Genomic DNA, 10,971 nt, shown 5'->3' with positions numbered 1-10,971 from the left:
GAAGGGAGGTGAGGGATGGGCGATGAGGATAGAAGTGGGAATGTGATGATCCTCCCGCCTCAGCTTCCCGGTGGGAGGATCACTTGGGCCCAGGAGTTCAAGACCAGCCTGGGCAACATAGCAAGACCCCAACTCTTTAAAAAAAAAAAAAAAAAAAAGGCCAGGCGCAGTTGGGCTCCTACCTGTAACCTCAGCACTTTGGGAGGCCAAGGTGTTCAGACCCAGGAGTTACTGGATCCAGGAGTTCAAGACCAGCCTGGGCAACACAGCAAGACCCCACCTCTTTAAAAAAAAAAAAAAAAAAAAGGCCAGGCGCAGTTGGGCTCACATCTGTAATCTCAGTACTTTGGGAGGCCAAGGCAGGCAGATCACCTGAGGTCAGGCGTTCGAGACCACCCTGGCCAACATGATGAAATCCCTTCTCTCCTAAAAATACAAGGCGCTGTGACGGGTGCCTGTAATCCCAGCCACTAGGGAGGCTGAGGCAGGAGAATTGCTTGAACCCAGGAGGCAGAGGTTGCAGTAAGCTATGATGGCACCACTGCACTCCCATCCGGGTGACAAAGTAAGACTTTGTCTCCAAAAATAAAAAAGAAAGAAAAAGAAAAGGGGGAAACACCAGGGCTTGTTTAATCATGGAAACAAGGCCACATGCAACTGGCAAAGCCAGCAAAGTGACAGCGGAAAATTCCCATGACATTGATCATCACTGGATGACCCTGAGGAAAGGAGAGGCGTGAGGTTGGAAGTTCACGCAGACAGGGCTGAGGAATCAAACCAGAAGGGAGGAAGTGCAGTCAGCAGAGAGAGAGGCCTCAAGAGCCATTTTCCCAGGATAAAGGAAAACATAATAAAAGAGGAGGATGAGGAAGTAAATAAGGGTTGTTTGTTGTTTTTAATTTGAGCACCTTTAAAACTCAAAGAGAATGAGACCCTGGAGAGAGGAAAGTTGCCTGGAAGAAAACAATACAGTCAACAGCAGCAGACTCTGAGATGGGCGTGCAGGGCCCAGGGGAGGCCCAGCTGTCCCATCCCAGCCTCTGCCCTAACAGAGTAAGTCAGCACAGCAAGGTCACGCCTTGAACTTGAACTGCAAACCAGGGAGGAGAAATGGAAGCAGCTATACCAGCCTCATTGTTTAAAAAGACAGTTGTGCTGGGTGTGGTGACGCCTACTTGTAATCCCAGCTACTCGGGAGGCCGAGGTGGGAGGATCGCTTGAGCCTAGGAGTTCAAGACCAGCCTGCACAACATAGCGAGACTCTGCCTCTAAGACAATAAAAATTTAAAAAAGATGGCTGTGAAACTGTATAGACATTATATAATTCATAAGCAACAGTTTGTAAATATTAAGGTTCTATCATTAAAACACTCACCGCTCTCAGATGAAAAAAAGGTGACCCCTTTTCCAGTAGATTGAAAATTCATTTTGGAGACTCTTTCATCACTTAGAGACTTCTTGATCTTGGGCTTTTACATTTAAAAAAAATCATAAAGCAAAATGTTACTTTTACATCATTGTGGGCTTGTAACTACTTGTTTACACTATAATTAACTAGAAAATTATTGAGGCTGTTCTCCTTGAGCTAATTTGACTTTCACTTGACTTTTTTTTTTTTTTTTTTGGAGACAGAGTCTCACTCTGTTGCCAAGGCTGGAGCACAATGGAACGATCTTGGCTCACTGCAGCCTCCACCTCCCGGGTTCCAGCGATTCTCCTGCCTCAGCTTTCCCGGGTAGCTGGGACTACAGGCAATGCGCCACCACACCTGGCTAATTTTTGTATTTTTAGTAGAGACAGGGTTTCACCACATTGACCAGGATGGTCTTAAACCCCTGACCTCAGGTGATCTGCCCACCTTGGCCTCCCAAAGTGCTGGGATTACAGGTGTGAGCCACACACCCAGCCAGTTTGACTATTTTTAACCTGAATAAAATATTAACATTTATACTATTAAGGAAATGAATAACAGAATTATTGTATTTACTGAAAGGCTCTCAAAAAATAAAAAACCCAAAGACTTGAAAATGTCCCCTGGGTCTGTTGGCACAGTATTTATTGTATAAAGTTAACCATGGATTCATGTATTAATGGCTTTAATTATTATTACATTTTTTGAGACAGAATCTCACTCTGTTGCCCAGCCAGGATCTCAGCTCACTGCCACCTCTGCCTCCCCCAGGTTCCAGCAATTTCCCTGCCTCACCCTCCTGAATAGCTGGGATTACAGGCACCTGCCATCAGGCCTGGCTAATTTTTGTATTTTTTAGTAGAGACAGGGTTTCACCATGTTGGCTGGGCTGGTCTCGAACTCCTGACCTCAAGTGACCCACCCGCCTCGGTCTCCCAAGGTGCTGGGATTCCAGGCATGAGCCACCGCACCCGACCTAACGGCTCTAATTACCACGTGTATGCCCTAACGCCCACATTTCCACCTCCTGCAGTCCTTGAACTCCAGTCTTGCCTCTGGCCGTGCTCCTTGGGCCTCAATTCAGGCACCTTAAGCTTAACTTGTCCAAAATCAACCACTTATTTTTGCTCCCCAAACTCAGCCCCCTGCCTCCGTCTTCCACATCATCTTAAATGGCCACTCCATTCTTCCAATGCTCAGCCAAAACATCTTGGACTCATCTTTGCCTTCTCCTTCCCTCTCAACCCCCGCAGCCTTCAGAACACCTCAGACCTCAGCCCACCTTAGTCCCAGTCACCATCACCTCCCACTGGGATGGTTCCAAGAGCTTCCTCACCGGTTTCTCAACAGTGAAGCCACAGAGCCTCCTGATGCCTCTGCTCAGACGCTGTCCCATCCCATCCCACCTCACCCAGAATAAACGCCAGGGCCCCACCCCGGCCAGATGCCCTTCCTGTCACTTAGACCTCGTAAGTGGGAAGAAGCAGAGCTTGCGGTAACCGGGGCTAATTCTGGAGTCAAACTGCCTGGGCACAAACCCCTCCCCGCTCCACGACTTACTGCTTATGCAGCTGCGGCCAAGTTATTTTACCTTCCTGGGCCTGGCTTCCCTCCTAGAGAGAATCACAGCACCTGAAGGTCATCGGGACGCTGAGCTGGTCCCTGGGGATGGCTCAGTGCCAGGTAAACACCCAAAAACGCTATTAGTGCTGTTTGCCTGCTGCTGTGTCCCCTCCTCCCTGCCGTGTCCCCTCCTCCCTCCCGTGTCCCCTCCGCACTGGAACGTAGTGTCCATGAGGGCGTGGGTTTCTGTTCAGTGCCAGGCCCCCACTGCGTGGTAAAGAGCTCTTCACAGAGCAGGCACTCGGTAGCGGGTCTCTACACGGTTAGTTGCCAAGACAAACCTCTGATTTCCTTATTTTGTTAATATCAGGCCAGAGCTCTAACTTGCTGGAAGATGACCTGGCACTGTCAGAGTGAGCAGCATCCGATTCGTGGCTCATGACCACGCTGGGACTCTTGTTCTGGGCGTCCTAAGCAAGAACAAACACAGGCGTCAGAGGGCTTCTGGTTTCCATAGAGATCCACACAGGCACACACGCGCGCACACGCACATATTATTTTAATGGGGTGTAACTGATTTACAATGAACTACACATGAAGTGTACCCTTGGATGTGTTTTCACATGTCTATACCTGTGAAACCATCGCCTCAGTCAAGACAGTGAACAGAATCAGGCACAGTGGTTCACGCCTGTAATCTCAGCACTTTGGGAGGCCAAGGGGGTGGATCACCTGAGCCCAGGAGTTTGAGACCAGCCTGGGCAACATAGTGAGACCCCATCTCTAAAAAAACAAATAACAGGCCAAGGCGCGTTGGCTCATGCCTGTAATCCCAGAAGTTTCAGAGAATGAGGCGGGTGGATCACTTGAGGCCAGAAGTGCTAGACCAGGCTGGCCAATACAGTGAAACCCTGTCTCTACTAAAAATACAAAGATTGGCCGGGTGTGGCAGTGTGCACCTATAATCCCAGCTGCTTGGGAGGCCGAGGCAGGAGAATCACTTGAACCTGGGAGGCAGAGGTTGCAGTGAGTCCAGATCGTGCCACACTGCACTCCAGCCTGGGTAATAGACCGAGACTCCGCCTCAAAATAAAATAAAATTAAATTAAAAAAGCCATATTAAGGCACAGAATGACTGCACTCATCATATTCAAGTCTATTCATTATATCCAGTAACTATAAGTCAATTAAGTACCTAAAGAAATCCTGTCTGTTGCCACTTGGAGTGAACAGTTGAGCCTTCCATGTAACGGAAGGTCACTCTCTCTTAGGCACCAGAACCATCGTTGTTTTACCCATTTGGACATCCTACTCATTTTACTGCCTCTGAGTATAAGTGAGCATAGTGTACCCTTTGATCTACATTGAAAAGCCTCAAAAGGCTTTTTCACAGGTTTATCTGTGTGTGAGAGAGACAGAAACAGAGAGAGAATTTTTCTATCTTCTCTCTCACGATCAGGCAAACTCATTCCTTCCTGCAGCTATTCAGATGCTGCTGTCTGGAAGTCACCATGCCCAGTCCCTCCAATATGTCTCAAGCAATCTGCTGTAAGCTAAAACACACACACACACACACACAACAACAACACAACTCAATAAACAGCCATTCAGATGCTGCTGTCTGGAAGTCACCGTGCCCAATCCCTCCAATACATCTCAAGCAATCTTCTCTAAGCTAAAACACGCACACACACACACACACACAACAACACAACTCAATAAATAGCCATTCAGATGCTGCTGTCTGAAAGTCACCGTGCCCAGTCCCTCCAATAGGTCTCAAGCAATCTGCTGTAAGCTAAAACACACACACACACACACACACACACACACACACAAACACCACCACAACTCAATAAACAGCCTGTTAAAGCCTGCATATGTTCAGGCACAGTGGTGCACGCCTGTAATCCCAGCACTTTGGGAGGCCGAGGCGGGTGGATCACTTGAGGTCAGGAGTTGGAGACCACCCTGGCTAACATGGCAAAACCCCGTCTCTACTAAAAATACAAAAACTAGCTGGGCATGGTGGTGCACACCTGCAGTCCCAGTTACTTGGGAGACTGAGGCAGGAGAATTGCTTGAACCCAGGAGGCGGAGCTTGCAGTGAACTGAGATGGAGCCACTGCACTCCAGCCTGGGCAACAGAGTGAGGCTCCGTCTCAAAAAAAAAAAAAAAAAAAAAATTAATAAAATGGTTAATTTACGTAATGTGAATTTCACCTTAATAAACAAAAAGTGAATATGCCCTGGACAGCGCCGCCAGCCCATACCCGCTTCTCTCTCCATGTGGCCGCCCAGCCCCTCCCTTGCTCTCCACACAGCCACCCCATCCCCTTTCTGCCCCGCCCCCCACCCCACCTTGCCCCCCCATGGCCGACTCCCCCCAGTGGCTGCCCATCTTCCCTGCCCTCTACCGGGCCGCGCCGCCCGCCCGTGGCTGCCCATCCCCCCACCCCGTCACTCCCGCCCTCCACGGGGCCGCCCCGCCCGGCCCCGCCCCGCCCACCTTCCCGTGCCGCCTGCCATTGTACCAGTGGCCGATGTAGGATGCGGGCTGGGTGCTGCGCTTGAACATCCCGAACCCGTTCCTCATGCTGTTGACCACTTCGCCTTCGTACATGCTGCCGTCCGGCCACGTGTACACGCCGTGGTTCATCGGGACATTCTTCACAAAGTCGCCCTGAAGCAGAACGGCCATGGGGTGACAGAAGGAAGAGTTGGGGGTGGGGGCGGGAATCCCTAGTCCTGTGGGCGGTTCCAGGAGCTGCCTGACCTCTGATTCTGTTCTTGCCTCTCCTGTGGACACGCATTGAACATCCCCTCGCATTCTCTCTCTTCCTGGTCTGCATTTCCCATCCTCTCTCATCCGACCCGACCACTGGGCGGAAGCTCAGGCAGGAGGAAATATCTGGGAGGCTGCAGGTCGACCGAGCTCGAAGGAGCGAGCAGGTGAGGTTGGAAAGTGCTGGCTTCCAATCCTGACCCGGGGAACTTCAGATTCTTAGAACTCACCTTGGCAGGGCGCAGTGGCTCACGCCTGTAATCACAGCACTTTGGGAGACCAAGGTGGGAGGATTGCTTGAGGCCAGGAATTTGAGGCCAGCCTGGGCAACCGAGGGAGACCCTGTCTCTAGAAAAATATTTGTTTTTGTTCTTATTTTTCAGACAGAGTCTCACTCTGTTGCCCAGGCTGGAGTGCAATGGTGCCATCTTGGCTCACTGCAACCTCTGCCTCCCATTTTCAAGCAATTCTCCTGCCTCAGCCTCTCAAGTAGCTGGGATTACAGGCACCCACCACCACACCCTGCTAATTTTTTTTGTATTTTTAGTAGAGACGGAGTTTTGCCATGTTGGCCAGGCTGGTCTCAAACTTCTGACCTCAGGTGTTCCACCTGCCTCAGCCTCCCAAAGTGCTGGGATTAACAGGCGTGAGCCATCATGCCTGGCTTTTTTTTTTTTTTAGACAGGGTCTCACTCTGTCAACTAGGCTGGAGTGCAGCGGCGCAATCACAGCTCACTGCAGCCTTGACCTCCCGGGCTCAAGTGATCCTCCCACCACGCCCCCCAAATAGCTGAGACTACAGGTGTGTATGCCACAAGCCTCACTAATTTTTAAATATTTTGTGGAGATGGGGTTTCTCTATGTTGCCCAGGCTGGTCTGGTCTCAAACTCCCAGCCTCAAGTGATCCTCCCACCTTGGCCTCCCAAGTAGCTGGGACTACAGGTGCATGCCACCAAGGTGCAGTGGTGCACGCCTATAATTCCAGCACTTTGGGGGTGCTGAGGTGAGAGGATCTGTTGAGCCTAGGAGGTTGAGGCTGCAGTGAACTATGACCACTGCATTCCAGCCTGGGTGACAAAGCAAGATCCTGTGTCTAATGGAAAAAAAAAAGGAGGTGAATTCACTGTTCCCTCCAGGCTTAATGATGACTGGGGCAGTTCCTCTTTCTTTTTCCTTTTTTTTTTTTCCCCCCCAAGAGGGAGTATTGCTCTTGTTGCCCAGGCTGAGTGCGACGGTGCAGTCTCGGCTCACTGCAACCTCTGCCTCCCAGGTTTAAGCAATTCTCCTACCTTAGCCTCCCGAGTAGCTGGGATTACAGGCGCCCACCACCACGCCCAGCACATTTTTGTAGTTTCAGTAGAGATAGTTTCACCATATTGGCCAGGCTGGTCTCAAACTCCTGACCTCAGGTGATCTGCCTGCCTCGGCCTCCCAAAGTGTTGGGATTACAGGCATGAGCCACTGCGCCCGGTCAGAAAATCCTTCTTTCTGCCACAGGTCATCAAAATACTCTGTAAACAAGTCAGTCAACAGCCTGCCCCAGGGGCACCTGCTAGGGAACCCGCTCTGCCCAGGACATCTGAGTGGACAGCAGGCAGCACGCTGCACACCACCCAGCAGCGTCGGATCCTCTTCCAGGAACCTGAACTCCCTGGAGGCAGCCAAGTCAGCAGACAAAAGAGGACAGCACAGCCTGGCCTGATCACTAGCCAGGACCCATGAGGCCAGCCGGCCTCTCTCTGAGGATGCTTCTAGGAGACCCCCGAGTCCTGCCCAGAAGCCCCCAACTGGGCTGGAGCTGGGATCTGTGCCTGCAAAAATGACCCCCCCACCTGCCGAGAGTTTTCCCGCGACAATGAGGCACGGGGGGGTTCTTGGTAAATTACCATTTAAAGACCAGAAATTGGCCTGGTGCATGGCTCACACCTGTAATCCCTGCACTTTGGGAGGCTGAGGTGGGCAGATCACCTGAAGTCAGGGGTTTGAGACCAGCCTGGCCAACATGGCGAAACCCCGTCTCTACTAAAAATACAAAAATTAGCCCGGCGTGGTGGCGCGCGTCTGTAATCCCAGCTACTCTGGAGCGAGGCAGGAGAACTGCTTGAACCCAGGAGGTGGAGGTTGCAGTGAGCCGAGATCCCGCCACTGCACTCCAGCCTGGGCGACAGAGCGAGACTCTGTCTCAAAAATAAAATAAAATAAATAGAATAAAATAAGGACGAGAAACCTTGCATGTCAGTCGCTGTCGCATGGGAAGGGAGCTGGCATGAATCCAAGGTGGGGACCCAATCCTCAGGCTCCCCTGGAACTTGGAGATCCTCCTCGCCCGTCAGTGAGGGTCAGTCCCTCCCTCTCTCTCCCTGCTCCTCTCACCACCCAGCTGCAGTTGGCTTCCCGGCCCAAACTCGACTCCGTTTCCATCATTGCCTGGGTGTTATTTGAATAAGTGCATTATGCACATGTGTTTTGAATGTCATCATTACCATTTATAAACACCATCTGTTAGCAACTCTGCATTTGGGAATTTTAGAATAGCATTTCAGGCGCTCACTCACTTTGTGGGTGGGAATTGAGCCTGGTACAATCCCTTGGAGAACAATTTGGTCCTTGCAATCAGTTTAAAAATACATATTCTCAACCCTGCAAGACAGGTGAAATGAAAGCCACATAATGGAATACACGCAGCCAGTAAAAACAGATCTGCATCCATGGATATGGTTTGATCTCAAAATTAAAGGTACAGGCCAGGTGCGGTGGCTCACGCCTACAATCCCCAACACTTTGGGAGGCCGAGGTGGGAGGATCGCTTAAGCCCAGGAGTTCAAGACCAGCCTGGGCAACACAGCAAGACCCTGTCTCTACAAAAAAAAAAAAAAAAAAAAAAAAGTAAAAATAAATTAGCCAGGCACTGTGGAGCACACCTGTAGTCTCAGCTACTCAGCAGGCTGAGCCGAGAGGATCGCTTGAGCCTGGGAGTTTGAGGCTGCCGTGAGTCATGATCTCACCACTGCACTTCAGCCTGGGTGACACAGCAAGACCCCACGTCAGACTAAGTAAATGTGCCAAAGAGAGTGTGTAATAAAACTGTGTGTGTTTGTGAAAAGCAAGACAGGCTACAGAAGGTCCAGGCTGCCGTGAGTCATGATTGCACCACTGTACTCCAGCCTGGGCAACAGAGCAAGACCCTATCTCCAAAAAAAAAAAGTAGGACAAGCTGCATACATGTTTGTGTGCTCTCTGTGCTGAGAAAGCGTGGAATACCTCTAGAACACACAAACCAGTAACAATTCCTCCTGGGTTCGGTGTAGTCATGAGTTACTAGATCCTCTGGTTCTGTGAATTTTTCTTTTCTTTTTTTTTTTTTTTTTTTTTTGAGACCGAGTCTCGCTCTGTCGCCCAGGCTGGAGTGCAGTGGCCGGATCTCAGCTCACTGCAAGCTCTGCCTCCCAGGTTTCACGCCATTCTCCTGCCTCAGCCTCCGAGTAGCTGGGACTACAGGCGGCTGCCACCTCGCCCAGCTAGTTTTTTTTGTATTTTTTAGTAGAGACGGGGTTTCACCATGTTAGCCAGGATGGTCTTGATCTCCTGACCTCGTGATCCGCCCGTCTCGGCCTCCCAAAGTGCTGGGATTACAGGCTTGAGCCACCGCGCCCGGCCTGGTTCTGTGAATTTTCTAACCCATCTGCTGAATTACATCTACGAAAACAGGCTGTTCAATTGTGGGAAACTGATTGTTCCATCCAACAATCACAGTTTAGAACTATAACTGGTTATATGCCTCACCTCGTATTTTAATCCATCGGCCCCAAATATAAGTCCCTTGTCCATGCATGAGTCCTTCTGAAAACATACCCTTCAAAACAAAGCAACGACAAATGCTTAGAATGCAGTTGACATATATATATATTTGAGATGAGGTCTCGTTCTGTCACCCAGGCTGGAGTGCAGTGGTATGATCATAGCTCACTGCAGCCTCGACCTCCCAGGCTCCAGCAATCCTCCCACTTCAGCCTCCCGAGTAGCTGGGACTACAGGCATCCACCACCATGCCCAGCTAGTTTTTGTATTTTTTGTAGAGACGGGATTTCACCGTGTTGGCCAGGCTGGTCTTGAAATCCTGAGCTCAAGCAACGCACCCAACTTGGCCTCCCAAAGTGCTGGGATTATAGGCGGGAGCCACCGCGTCTGGCCGGCAGCTGATGATGATCTCACACAGCTGCCTTATCCCAGTTTCCCGTGTGTGAAGATGTTTGTCTGCGCACTCAGCAGCAGCTGCGTCCTACTGAGTCCTACTTTGAGCTGGCTCCACGCTGGAATCCATCCTTCTCTAAAAAGGATCTAAGAGGGCCTCATCTTCATGACCTAAGGATGACCTCAGCTACAAAACTGTGTTCTCAACTGGGTGCAGGGGCTCACACCTGCAATCCCAGCATTTTAGGAGTCTGAGGCAGGAGGATCACTTGTGGCCAGGAGTTCAAGACCAGCCCTGGCAACACAGCAAGTCCTTGTCTCTACCAAAAAGAAAAAAAAAAAAAATTTAGCCAGGCGTGGTAGCTCACGCCTGTCCTCCCAGCTATTCAAGAGGCTGAGGAGGGAGGATCGTTTGACTCCGGGAGGTCAAGGCCGCAATGAGCTATGATCACACCACTGCACTCCAGCTTTGGTGACCGAGTGAGACCCTGTCTCAAGAAATAATAAAATAAAATAATCAGGAAAAGAACAAATCTAAAATAACTTGTATTATACTGAGCATTATTTTTACCTTAAATAGGTAATCAGGGTTCAGAATAAAATCAGCACGAAGAGCTTCCAATTTCTTTTGAAGCATCAGTGGATTTTACTGAAGATTTGCAAATCTCGGACCATCACCCCACACCTTCCTCCCCTCCTGCAGGTTCTCAAATGCACAACTCACACGAAGGTACAACCGCCTTGAAAGACTGCGAAGCCTTTTCCCTCGTACAGCCCACGAACTTTCTCCCCTTCATAGCTACAGAGAAATAAAGGGAATTCAAGGTAATGAATAATGTGAATACACCCAAGTGACAGTGGGTTAAAATATATAACTATGTAATGGGAAGAATGAAGTCAGGAAAAAAAATACATATATATATATACACACACACACACACACATAGCTAGAAAGTAGAATAGGTTACTCGCGGTTTGAAGGCGGGGTGGAGGAATGAAGGAGTTTGGGGGGTTTTTTTG

At 50.0% G+C, this 10,971-nt stretch overlaps 1 protein-coding gene across 1 annotated transcript in view; it reads right to left on the bottom strand.

The window, feature by feature from the left end:
- Positions 1-633: 633 nt before the first annotated feature.
- The window catches only part of LOC115898166 (radial spoke head 10 homolog B2-like), a 45,665-nt gene continuing 35,327 nt past the window's right edge, over positions 634-10,971 (bottom strand). Inside the window, 2 exon segments of the mRNA XM_030931982.1 lie at positions 634-719; positions 1,376-1,469. Coding sequence (XP_030787842.1) covers positions 634-719; positions 1,376-1,469 — 180 coding nt within the window.

The sequence above is a fragment of the Rhinopithecus roxellana genome, chromosome 6 (genome assembly GCF_007565055.1).
Source record: "Rhinopithecus roxellana isolate Shanxi Qingling chromosome 6, ASM756505v1, whole genome shotgun sequence".
Classification (NCBI taxonomy): domain Eukaryota; kingdom Metazoa; phylum Chordata; class Mammalia; order Primates; family Cercopithecidae; genus Rhinopithecus; species Rhinopithecus roxellana.
Note: the sequence above shows the minus strand (reverse complement) of the source record. Positions and strands in the feature narration are given on the sequence as shown.